Source organism: Ilyonectria robusta (assembly GCF_021365365.1).
Source record: "Ilyonectria robusta strain PMI_751 chromosome Unknown BGZ61scaffold_1, whole genome shotgun sequence".
Classification (NCBI taxonomy): Eukaryota; Fungi; Ascomycota; class Sordariomycetes; order Hypocreales; family Nectriaceae; genus Ilyonectria; species Ilyonectria robusta.
The window spans coordinates 3,093,652-3,105,869 of NW_025764435.1; the positions used below are offsets into that span (position 1 = coordinate 3,093,652).

General features: G+C 55.2%; 2 protein-coding genes across 2 annotated transcripts; one reads left to right on the forward strand and one right to left on the reverse strand.

The window, feature by feature from the left end:
* Window positions 1-3,821: 3,821 nt before the first annotated feature.
* BGZ61DRAFT_336990 (armadillo-type protein) lies at window positions 3,822-8,290 on the forward strand (the record flags this gene model as incomplete). Its single annotated transcript, XM_046239015.1, has 3 exons — window positions 3,822-4,181; window positions 4,241-7,681; window positions 7,733-8,290. The coding sequence occupies 3 exons, from the start codon at window positions 3,822-3,824 to the stop codon at window positions 8,288-8,290; spliced, it is 4,359 nt and encodes a 1,452-aa protein (XP_046112524.1).
* Window positions 8,291-9,026: 736 nt separating this feature from the next.
* On the reverse strand, window positions 9,027-11,215 carry BGZ61DRAFT_338412 (Snf5 subunit; the record flags this gene model as incomplete). The annotated part of the gene is made up of 2 exons (XM_046239127.1): window positions 9,027-9,353; window positions 9,416-11,215. The coding sequence occupies 2 exons, from the start codon at window positions 11,213-11,215 to the stop codon at window positions 9,027-9,029; spliced, it is 2,127 nt and encodes a 708-aa protein (XP_046112525.1).
* Window positions 11,216-12,218: the final 1,003 nt, after the last annotated feature.

Here is a 12,218-nt window from a genome sequence, read left to right on the forward strand (position 1 = left end):
GCTGGACCTCGGTGACAGTTGAAGGGCTACCGGAGACGGTTGCGTCAGGTAGGCCACTGGTGATCGAGAAGTCGGTCTGGACGTTGGTTACTGTGGCAGGATCCCCCGAGATGGTCGCGTCGGGTAGCCCGCTGGAAACAGACCAGTCGGTCTTCACGTTGGTGACGGTGTCCGGGTTTCCAGAAACAGTGGCATCTGGAAGTCCACTCAAGATGGAGAGATCAGTCTGGACCGCGGTCACGGTTGAAGGTCCACCCGTCACAGTGGCATCCTCAGGAGATGACGGGGTCGGAATAACCGTGATTGTGACGCTTTGGGTCATTGTGATAACCTCCATGTTGCAGACCTCGGAAGAGCTCTCGATGGTGACGAGCGAGACAGATGTGAACGGCTCGGGCTCTTCGACCGTGATGTAGGTGTAACCGGTAACGGTCTCTGTCTTAGTCGTCACCTCAGGAGCGTGGCTGAAGCTGTAGAGAGTAGTGAGAGCAGTTTGAGTCCTGTAAATGGTCAGAGAGGGGCAAATTAAGGGATGGCAAGGTGGACTTACGAAATAGGAATGGGAACACCATCGTGATCGTGATCATCATGGCGGCGAACAAAACCATGGGTACTACCGTGACCCATACCCTCAATCATGATGGCCTCATCATCCAAGCGAGCCTCCGACTCTACTGTAGCCCTGAGTTAGCATGGACTGGAGAATGGGGCTCTTTGGCTTACCATATTGAGCAGAGAGGATGCCCATGCCAAACATGACGGCAAGCATACAGACGAGTAAAACGCAGCCGACGAGTAATTTCTTCGGAGTGAGCCAGGTCTTGAGGTTCTGGAATTTGGAGACATTTTGGTCCACCTCCTGGACTTCGTGTCCCTTCTCGGCATCCATCGCGGTCGACACTAGTCGCGAGTCGTCAGCACAGATATGGGGGGCGAAGGTGGAGGGGCAAGCCCTACTTGAATCGAAGACGGTAACTAAACCGAGGTAAAAACGAGTGTGTCTGCTGTGCAGGTTAGAGGATGGCGTGTTTGTAAAAGAAGAGGTGCTGGGGAGAGGAGTGGTTTGCCTGGCGAACAGGAAGTTGTACGGCGGGAGGTTGTACAGGGGAAGCGAAGGAGCAACAAACGGAGAAACGGAAGAAGAGAAGTGCAACACGTACTTGAGTTGGCACCAATGCTTTGCTGAGAGTAAACCAAGTCAGAATGCTGACGACGAAGACAAGTTGAAAAGGAGAGACGAGGCGAGGAAGTTGCAAGAGCAGGATGCAGGATGCAGGTGTGAGGTGCGGAGGAGAAAAACAAGTAACGCGGTGGGAGTGTTTATTGTCACCGCGGTCAAGGCAGAAGAAAATCGGTGAATGTTGGCAGTGAATCAGTGAAGGGAAGAGAGAGAAACAGGTGCAGGTGTCATATCTGGCAGCTGGCTCGCAGCTGGCGGGAGGTGCAGAGTTGACAGCTGCCAGCACTCGGGCCTACCAGGCACCTGTACCTTAGGTGGCGAAGGTATAAACATCAAGAAGACACCAACCCATGACCGCACGATAGGTCTAGTTCAATAACAATATCTCTGAGTTGGACGATTATGGGCGTTGGTGTATTCGCTGCGCAATGGGGAGGATTGGTGAGCCTTGGCAGGAGAGGAGGTAAAGAGAAATATTGCCAAGGAACATAAGAAATTAGAGCAACTTACACTCGGTATCTTTCGTCAGACTGTTGCTCTCTTGATTTCTTGTCAAACCTGCGAGTATAGGAATCGGGTCGAACAAAGAGCGAGTGAAGTGAAGTTATGTGTAGGAGAGTGAGCGGAGGTGCCTTGGAAGGAGGAGATGGAGGCAAGTATATGCTCCACGGGGGACTAGGAAGAGCAACCGTGACATACAAACTAATCCAATCTCCCTCGTCATTCAACGGGAAGCCCGCCTAGCCGAGATTCAACAAGATGCGGCGCGACGGGGACTACATGTTATGGGGCATGAAATTGATTCGACCGCGGGCAAACGATACAATAGAGCTGTGCGACGAATGCCTCCTAAACCTCGCAGGGCGAAACCATAGACATGTTCCAGGACGGAGTCACAACCTCGTGTGCCGTGCATCGTGGACTGTGTCGCCCGGATGTGAAATGAGGCAAACAGGGCCGGAGTCGTACATCAACGGTCGTGATGGAACGGCCGAGTATCACCGTAATTTTCACAACGCATGCACTTCCGGATTTTGGATAAAGGGTCCGCTTCTGGGAATACGGGTGCGGTTTGGGAGGCTTGCTATCGGCAAAAGGAAGTCGCCAACAGTCTCGATGGGCGCCGAAGCTTGTCAGGGGCAAGGGATGGATATTCAAGGGGTCTCCGATCTTTGGTGGGAAGGTTGAACAAAGATTTGAACTCCTCTAAATATCATACCTTGAGGCTCAGCACTCACTCTAGGGTCCGCGGCAGATGCCTCGTCCCACAAGCAAATCCATATCGTCGAGTCTGCGGTGCCATCCACGACTGGACGTCGTCAGACAAGAGTTAACGAGAAGGAACGGAGAGATGAGAGATCATCGGGGTCGGTGGACACGGCATACATAGGTAGGTACGCAAATCCACCTCCCGCTGAAGTAACGATTCTTATCTCCCCAGCAGATGGCCGGTTTTGTTCAACCTCAGGACGTCACGACCAAAACTCGCTGGCGATGACACGACAGTGGGATGTGAGGGTGCCACTCGGGTTCAAGGAGTAACCTTGGGGGTTCCTATCAATTCTTGGACAATGTTGATGCTACAGATATTCAGTACGCTTGCCAGCTGCCATCCACACCATTATTTAGGGATGGTGGTTATGGGGGTTTCTATCTCGGTTTCTCAGGTCAACGTACGAAGATCAAAATAAGCAGAAACTCTCCTCACACGAAGACCAGAGAGGTCGATCACAGTAGTCAAAAACGTCAGCAAGTTTGAAATGTTGGACATTTACACCTGAACAGGTAAGTTACGCATCAACAAGCGTGCCTGTAGGAGAAACAAGGCGGGTTATGACAGCGTCTGAAGGTATTCTACTATCCGAGTCTTGCACGCATTGGCGGGGTCCACCCAAGCAAGGCCAAAGCCGCAAATAAATTGAGTAAAGCTGCTAGGGTGGAGGGGGTGGAGGAGGGAGGTGGAGGAGGTGGCGCCAACTCGAGGCGCTAATTGCACAGCCAGGGCAGGATAAGTCAAGTTACTGGGCGGGCCTGCAAAGTGGGCTGCTGCTATTATGGGCCAGCAAAGAGAAATGAGGAAACAGACAGCCAGCCAGCCAGCTCGTCGCGTCGCGCGTAGCACCCCCAAAACGCACGGCACCTGCAAAGAGACACGCAAAGCACACGCACGGCACACGGCACCTTTCCTCCGCTTATCACAGCACCGCCAGCTACACTGCACCTCTAGCTCCTCATCCTCCCTCAAACTTGCCTTCGCCTTCGCCTTCGCCTCTGCGTCTTTGCCATCAACCCACGCGCCCGTCGCCCCAATTTCTGCAGCTACCCGATCCTCTCGAGCCCGTCGCCCGGTGCTGGCTTGGATCCCCATTGTTGTGCACTGTCCTCCGTCATCCGTCTGGTGGGTGCGATGCCGTAACAGTTGCGCGCCACTACCCGCGACCCGACCACTGCGACCACTCGAAACATTTCCTCACCGCAGCCGTCTGCAACCTTCCAAACACGGCCGAATCGATCCTCCCGTCAGCGCCCGGGAGTCGTCCTTTTGCATCTAACGACCGCCAGCCACCCGTAGCGCACCATGGCGCGCCGTCGCGCACGCGTTGAGAAGCCCGTCGAGGTCGAGGAGGAAGAGGAAGAAGTCATGGAGCAGGGCCAGCCAGACCAGGAATCCGAGCAGGAGGACCCCGAGCAGGGCTCCGAACAGGAAGACGAGGGAGAGCAGCGCAGCCTACAGTTTGACGAAGAGCTCTCGTGGCGACCAGCCAAGTCAATTCCCGTCGGCACGCTCCTGGACCGTCTCGAGAGGCTCTCCAAAGAGCTTGCCGACCTCGACCAGGGCGCAACCGACCTCGAGTCACTCAAGGATGTCGCCAGCAAGCTCGGCCATCGCAACCTCTTGCAGCACAGGGACCGCGGCGTCAAGGCCTACACCGCGTGCTGTTTGGTTGATATTTTGCGGCTCTATGTCCCCGACGCCCCCTTGACCGACGACCAGCTCAAGGTGCGCACCAATGCAGCCTCCAGACTCGCCCTCAGATGCCAGCTAACAAGACGATCTAGATGATGTTTACTTTGTTCATCAAGGACATCCTACCGGCTCTTCACAATCCGACAGATCCTTACGACAGCCAGCACAAATATGTCTTGATGTCTCTTACCGATGTCAAGAGTATTCTCCTCATCACCGAAGTTCATGGTGCAGATGAACTCCTCTTGCGTCTCTTCAACTCCACCTTTGATGGAGTATCGACAGCCTCCAAAGCTGCCTCCGAAGAACAGGTCGCCAAGGATGTCGAAATACATTTGACCGAGATGCTCATCCAGTTAATCGACGAGTCTGGCAGTGTATCGGCTTCGATCATTGACGCCATCATTAGCCAGTTCTTGCGAGCTGCTACTCCCGGAGGAAATCGAAATCGAGAACAGAACGGCAATCAGTCTACCCTCCTCGTCAAAACGGAGCCCCCTGCATACGTCATGGCCAAGAACATCTGCAACGGATGCTCGGACAAAATGGCCCGCTATGTGAGCCAGTACTTCAGCGATGTCATCCTCAATGCATCTGGGTTTGCCACAAAAGCCAATGGCCATCGACAGGGAGACGACTCGGATGATGAAGACGGCACCTCAGGACCTTCAGACGCAGATTTGAAGAGCCTACGCCAGGCTCATCTCCTCATCCGTGAGCTCTGGCGAGCTGCCCCAGCCGTCCTCCAGAATGTTGTCCCTCAGATCGAGGCCGAACTCTCCGCGGACAACATCCACCTCCGCCAAATTGCCACTGAGACCATTGGAGATATGGTCTCCGGGATCGGCGCTGCAGGACCTCCCCCTCCCCCAGGGCTGGACCCAACTGCTTACCCTCCACTCAGACTCCTGGACGATGCACCAGCAACGCCTACTGATGAAAATGTCCTAACCAAGCCCTACTCTCCGCAGTCTTTCGCTCAAACTCACCACGTTGCCTATCGCAACTTTGTTGGCCGAAAGAATGACAAGACTGGCACCATTCGCACAGCATGGGTCTCGGCCGCCGGTTACATCCTATCCACGTCTGCTGGCGGTATTGGTCTAAGTCGAGAGGACGAGAGCGAACTCATCAAAGGATTGGCAGACAAGCTGAACGACAGCGAAGAGAAGGTCCGATTAGCTGCCGTCAAAGCCATCGAGCTCTTCGAATTCCGTGACATCATCCTGAAGCTTGGCGCCAATGGCGGTGTTGAGAAGGAGGGGTCCATCTTCGCGAGCCTTGCCGACCGGTGTCGAGACAGGAAACCCGCCGTGCGAGTCGATGCAATGGTTCTTCTTGGAAAGCTTTGGGCTGTCGGTGCCGAAGAGCTAGCCGAAGGCCAGGAGGCCGTCACGGCTTGTCTCGGTGGAGTTCCATCTCGCATTATCAATGCATTCTATGCCAATGACCCCGATCTAAACATCCTGTTGGATCGTGTCATGTTCGAGTGCCTTGTCCCTCTCAAGTACCCTGCGATCAAGGGAAAGGGGCAAAAGGCTGCTGCCGGGGGTTCTCAGTCCCAAGGACAGGCAAATGGAAGCCAGACCGATCAAGACAAAATCCGAGCTGAGAGAATCTTGCTGATGTTGAAGTCGCTCGATGCCCCTGCCAAGAAGGCCTTCTTCGCCATGCAGGCTCGCCAGCCGCAGGTCGCCAAAGGTGTTGCTGTGTTCATCCAGCAATGCGAGGCGTACAACGGTGGTGTCATCGATTCAAACGAGGAGAAGGTCAAGGCCGGTTTGAACAAGACCTTGCAATGGTTCGGTACATTCTTCCCCGATCCGCTTAGGGTTCGCAGCGATCTTCAAAAGTTCGCAAAGCTCAATGAGCGCCGCAACTACCAACTCATGAAGTTTGCCATTGGTTCGGACAGCGACTACAAGACCGTGCGAAGGGCGATCAATGAGTTGATTGCCAAAATTCAGGCTAGCTCGGCAGCGAGCTGCCTGGACACCCTCATTCCCCTCTTGTATCGCTCCAGCTCTCTCATGTTCAACCGAAGTCACCTTTCAACCATCATGGATTACTCCAAGAACGACAAGGACGGGTTTGCCACGGTTGCTCACGAGATTCTCAACGATATTTCACAACGTAACCCAGATCTGTTCAAGGCTCATTCAGAGAACCTGCGCAAAGAGATCATTAGCCAAGTGCCATCAGAAACGCGACCTAACGACCCCGGTCTGGTGGATATCCTCAAAGCGTACTCCTCATACTCCAAAAGATATCCCGACGACATCACGTACGATAGGAAGTTCATCCAGGTCCTCATGGAATATGCACTCTATGGCACTCCCCCCAGAGCCGCAAAGTATGCCGTGAACATTCTACTCGCCAAGAACGACGACAAGAGCAAGGTCACTGCCACCACGCTTCTCCAGAAAGTCATGAAGGATTGGGACTATGGGTCACCTCATTTCCTCAACCGGCTGGCCGCTGTTAGCCAGCTGGGGCGACTTGCACCAACAGTTACCGTGGACTTCGACGATGCGATTCATGAACTTACCATCAAAAAGATCTTGCGCCAAGTTCGTACAGAGGAAGAGGACCCCAAGGTTTCGTGGGTTAACGATGCGGATATGAATGAGGAGCTCCAAGCGAAGTGCCTCGCTCTGAAAACACTGGTCAATCAGGTGCTTGCAAATGAGCAGCAGCCCGATGCCGATGAGCGAGTTAAGCCTGTGTTCAAGCTGCTCAAGACGATTGTCGTGATGGAGGGAGAGTTTTGCAAGGTCAAGGACACCCCCTTGGCCCATAAGAAACGCCTCAGGCTTCTTGCTGGTCAGTTGATCTTGAAGCTCTGCACCGTCCGGAAGTATGACGATCAGTTGGACGCGGCAAGCTTTAACAAATTGGCCGAGCTTGTGCAAGATAGCGAGCTTCAGGTCCGTCGTCGGTTCATGGAGAAGCTCCAGAACTACCTCACCAGGGGCCGGCTGCGTGCGAGATTCTACACAATCCTCTTCCTGGTTGCTTTTGAGCCAGTGACAGAGTTGAAGAGCAGGGTAGAGACTTGGATCAGGTCTCGTGTGAGATACTACGCCGAGACTGAGAGGAATATCATGGAGGCCATGATGGGAAGGCTGATTCCTTTGCTGGCTCACCACCCCGATTACAGCTCAGATGCTCATGATCTCGCTGACTTCGCCAACTACTTCTTGTTTTACCTGGGTGTCGTAGCTTCTGAGGAGAACATTTCCCTGATCTACAAATACGCCGAAAGGGTTAAGCAGACTCGGGACGGTATCAACCCCGAGGCAAGCGACAGGCTCTATGTTTTGAGTGACCTCGCACAGGCCGTCGTTCGGAAGTGGCAGGAGAAGAGGAGTTGGGTTTTCCAAGCCTGGCCAGGCAAGGTTGGTCTGCCAACCGGACTCTACCAGGCCCTTCCCTCCAGCGAAGTGGCTCAAGAAATTGCCAAGAAGCAATACATTCCAGATGAGCTGGATGAAAAGCTAGATGATTTGATCAGGGCCCTGGATCGCAAGAAGGTATGTGAAAATGGTTGGATGGGAAGGATTGGAGCTAACAAATCTCGACAGAAACGTAAGTCCATGAGTGAGCGGAATGATCCTCCTGCCAAGCGGGCTAGGACACAAATCAAGACCGTGATTCGGGAAAAACGTGTCGGCAAGAGCAAGTCGGCAAAGGCGAAGAAGAGCAGTAAGGTTAGAAAGCCTAGGCCTTCCAAGGGCGACTCATCCCCGCCTCCTGGGGAGCGCCGCCGGAGCGGTCGTGCTCACCGGGTATCTGTCTACACCGAGCGAGATGATGAGGAAGACGAGGAGGAAATGCTGGAAGGCGTGGCTGAGTGGGAGTATGAAAAGGACAACTCGGATCGGGATTCAGAGCTATCGGACGCCCCCTCGGATGATGATGGAGACAACAATGGTGACAGCGACGCGGAATCGGAAGACGACGCGCCACCAAAGGACGATGAGGAGGCCCCCGAGTCCGAGGAGGAGCCCGAGCCGCCCAAGTCCAATGGAAGCAAGACAGCTGCTAAGGCCAGCGCGTTGGCAGAGGGGCAGCGTGCCTCTCGGTCAACTAGGTCGCGTCGGGGCGGCAAGGACGAGATGGACGTGGACAGCGACGAATGATCAAGGAGCGCAAGTAGTAGCACATTTGTGTACGTTCAAAAATAACCCGGGGTAGCCGGGTGGTTAAAGTCGGTTCTTATCAGGTATATGGGAGGCTTGTGGGAGCAGTTGTTTTTGTTCTTCCTTCTCTCTAGGCTGAATGAGGGAGGTAACGATGGCTGGGCAGATGTGGACGGACGGACTGCCTGCTTTGATACCAGGTGGAGTCTGGAGACCCTTGTATTTACTTATATTCGTATACCCACTTCTCGTTCTGTGGCCATAAAGACTCTTGATGCTCATTTCCTGGTGTCCTTGGTATGGTATGGGCACGGTGGTTTCAGAGGCCGGCTACAATCGAGTCGTGATGCCGCATATGTGACTGAATAACGCTTTGAATATTCCCGGTGTCCTACCAGCTATACATTCGGTCTTGGAAACCTCCCCAGTTTCCAGACAAAGACTCCAGAAAATAGACCAACCTTGAGGAAAAGGGGGATTCGGCCCCCCTTGGCGAGCCCATCGCTTCTTCCTCGTCCGCCCCCGTTCCTCCCAACGGCGCTTATGTGTGTATGTACAGATTTTGCTCCCAAGACTACTTTGATAAGGAAAAAAACGCCCCCTGTCCTTCCTCCTATCATCTCCATCTCTACAGTAAAGGCCGAAGTAGCGCAACCAGAGAGGCGCATGCCTGAATGCTGCGTGATAGCGTGCATCGGTCCTCCTACGAACTGCTGTCAACAGAGCTTCCCTCCGTCTATGAGGCGGAGCTTCCAACAGCAGCGGCCTCCTGAGCCTGGCGCAGCCGGACTTTTTCGCGGTGGCCCGAGAACTTCAGATGTGCCTCGAACTTCTGAGCCGTCATATCAGGGCCGGGGGTGTAGAGCTTAGTGGTGCAGTCCAGACAGCGGATGCGTGGCAACCAGGCGTACTTGACACCCTCGGGGAGTGGTTGGATCTGGGTGGGAAGCTCGGTGATGGGGTCCAGGTAGGAGTACTTCATAATAGCCTCGAACTTGTCGCCGTTGGGATACTGCTTCTCCAACTGCTTGAGGGCGTTGATGAGCCACTCGGGCGGTGGGGGCTATAAGAGAAGTGACGTTAGTACTGCGGAAAGGGGATTTATGGCATGTAGGGCCAACTTACAGCAGGAGGGGGTGATTGCCCGGGTACGGGCGGGGGAGCTGGAAGACGGCCTATTTGGCCGGGCGGGAAGGTTGAGGAGTTCTGAATGGTCTGGGGAGTAGGTGCGGTAGGAGTAGATGGAGGAGGCATGGCCCTTACGGGTGCCGTCACGCTGGTGGCGCGTGGGTTGGGAACAGGCGTCTGCGAAGGCGTCCTCTGGGTGCGATATTCGCCCCTGAGCAGCCTCCTCAGCTTATCTCGGTTCACCTTCAGTGTCACAATCAGTTGACCCGGCTCCTCTGTTTCCTCTCTGCCACGGCGAGATGTCCGCGTCTCGTGGTGGTGTGTGACCGAGCTAGTCTCGGGCGTCTCTGAACGGCCCAGGTTCGCCATTCTGACCTGGGCCACAGTTGCCGCTCCACGCATACCCCGTGTTCGGGCGGTGCCGCCAGTGATTTGTGAGGGAGCTGGTGAGTCGGGCGCTGAATCTTCACTTTCGTCAGACTCCGAAAGGTCGCCGTCACGGATAGGACGCTTCCGGTTGGCACCGGCGGCCCGCTTGTAGAGACGGGTATCGTCAATCGAGGTGGCAGCGCCAGGGAGGACAGACGATACAATGAGGGTTCGGATGGTGCGCTGTCTTTCTCGGAGGTCGGGGAGCGTGGGGCCGCCCCTTCGGTTGATCGATCGCTTCTGTCGCCGTTGTTCGCGCGACATGATGGTTTCGTTTCGCTCGAGATCGACCTCGCTGAGCTCGTATAAGTAGGGAGAGTAGTCCTTGGCCTGCTGCTGGGGCCGGAAGACTGCTGGGAGAGGGGTCTGGAGGAAGGCGTTGACAAGATCGGGGTCCTCGACGGGTCGTCCATCGAAGGGATGGCCGATGCCGTACAAGCTCCTGGTAAATAGTTGTGTCTGTTCTCGGATGCAATGGGCAATAGCTGTTGCGAACTCTCCAGACAGGGAAAGATCTCTAGCCATGTTGGCGGCAAATTCTTCAGGCGAGTTGGCTGGATTGTTAATCTCCCACTCGAATTGATCAACAAGAGTGTGCTGTCCAACAGTAATGTTAAGTCTGATGAGGATGCGCATCTCGTCGTTCTTGTACGCGGAGTAGGGGAGTTCGGGGTCCAGCGCGTCCTCGTCTGTGTATGCGAAGGGATAGAAATCGTTGAGCTGCTCGCGCATCTGCTGAACAACTTGCTCGTAGACGGGCTGGAACGCCGGGGGCTTCAACCCCATGTCCTCAACAAGCTGTGCTGCAAACAGTTCGACCTGGAGGAGGCGTTCGTGCAGGTTCCAGGTGAAGGTGTCGCGTAGCTTAATCTTGTCCCACTCGACCTCGAGCCGCAAGGGGACCAGCTCTTCGTGCTGGTCGGCCTGCTTCAGCATGTCCTTGCGCTTGTATTTGAAGGGTGGAGTGGTTCGCTGGCCAGGTCGGGGCTTCTGGGAGGGATAGACGATCCTGGAGGGCGCCTGGTTCTCTGTGTAGCCATTGGCGAAGCCGTTGTAGCCCTCGCCGTATAACCTGCCCGGGGGGAACCATTGGCGATAGTCGGTGCGGACCATGCGATACTCCTGCATCTTGTCGCGCGTGTCGGCGGTGGATTTGCGAGTCTGGTCGAGCTGACCACCGAGCGCCGCGGCGGCAATGGCATCACGGGTGATGAAGCGCTCGACCATGAGCTTATCGAACGTCTCCTTGGTGCGGACGGGCATGCTGGCGGCGGCGGACTTGGCGGCTGAGTCCTTCCCGGAGACCGACGTCGCGGTCGAAGACGAGCCCGTCGCGGGCGCCGAGGACGCGGAGGGCTGAGCGGCCATGGCGGATGGTCGCGGCGCAGCGAAAGGGCCGCGACGATGGCGGGAGATGATGGGACGCGCGGATGTCGGATCTCGATGCGCGACACGAGGCGGGAGTGGTGGAGTTGGATGGTGGATGGGCGGATGTGTGGGTGGGCGTGTGGGCGTGTGGCAGCGCGCGAGGCCAGAAATTGCCAGGCAGTGAGGCTGGATTTGCTTCCAGGTGCAGGTGCGAGTGAGAGAGGATTCTGCCGCGCCGCGAAATGCGAAGCCTCCTGTCTTGTCCGAGCAGGCTGTCGTGACATGTACCAGGACTTGTCGCGGCGCTCTAATTTTGCACTGGCCGTGGTATACAGTACCTTACCAGCCACAGCGGTGTGGCTGAATATGCACGGTGCGCCACATGTTTGAAGTGTGGCTTGCGGCTCATCTCAGGCACAGCTTGTCTCTTACACGCTTGAGCATCATAGGGGTGTCTACCTTACCTACCCTTTGGTTTTAACCGCGACGGGTGTGGCTACGTTCCGTAGGCTCGTTTCGGCACACATTGTAGGGTTGTAACGTGTTTTTTTTTTTTTTTTAAGGAGGTATTCTCATTCTCACGTCATTGGCGTCATGCTGTGGTTGAATGTTAAATGGTGCCTGCAAATGCGGGTTTTCACTAGCTAACATGGACGAGAGAATAGCACTATCATTCTGCTGAGGATCAACGCGATTGAACCTCAACATACGTAGCAGACAAATGGATTAGAGCAAACCTTGCTACATTTGCAGCACACACAAGAGAAACTCGCAACAGGAGACCCCTGGTGATGACGCCCATCGGCACGCCTAGTATAGGGTAGGCAAAAAGGCTAATTGGAGGGGCAGGGTAACTAGTTGCCCAAGACGGAAAGTAGGGCTGGATGAAGTCATTCCGTCATTCCTCCACTCCTCAGTAACACCGAGCTCCAGCTCCCACGACGCGCCGTGAAAAGGTCCCAAAGCCCGCTCCACCGAGCTGCCCTCTGCTCCCGGCCGAAGC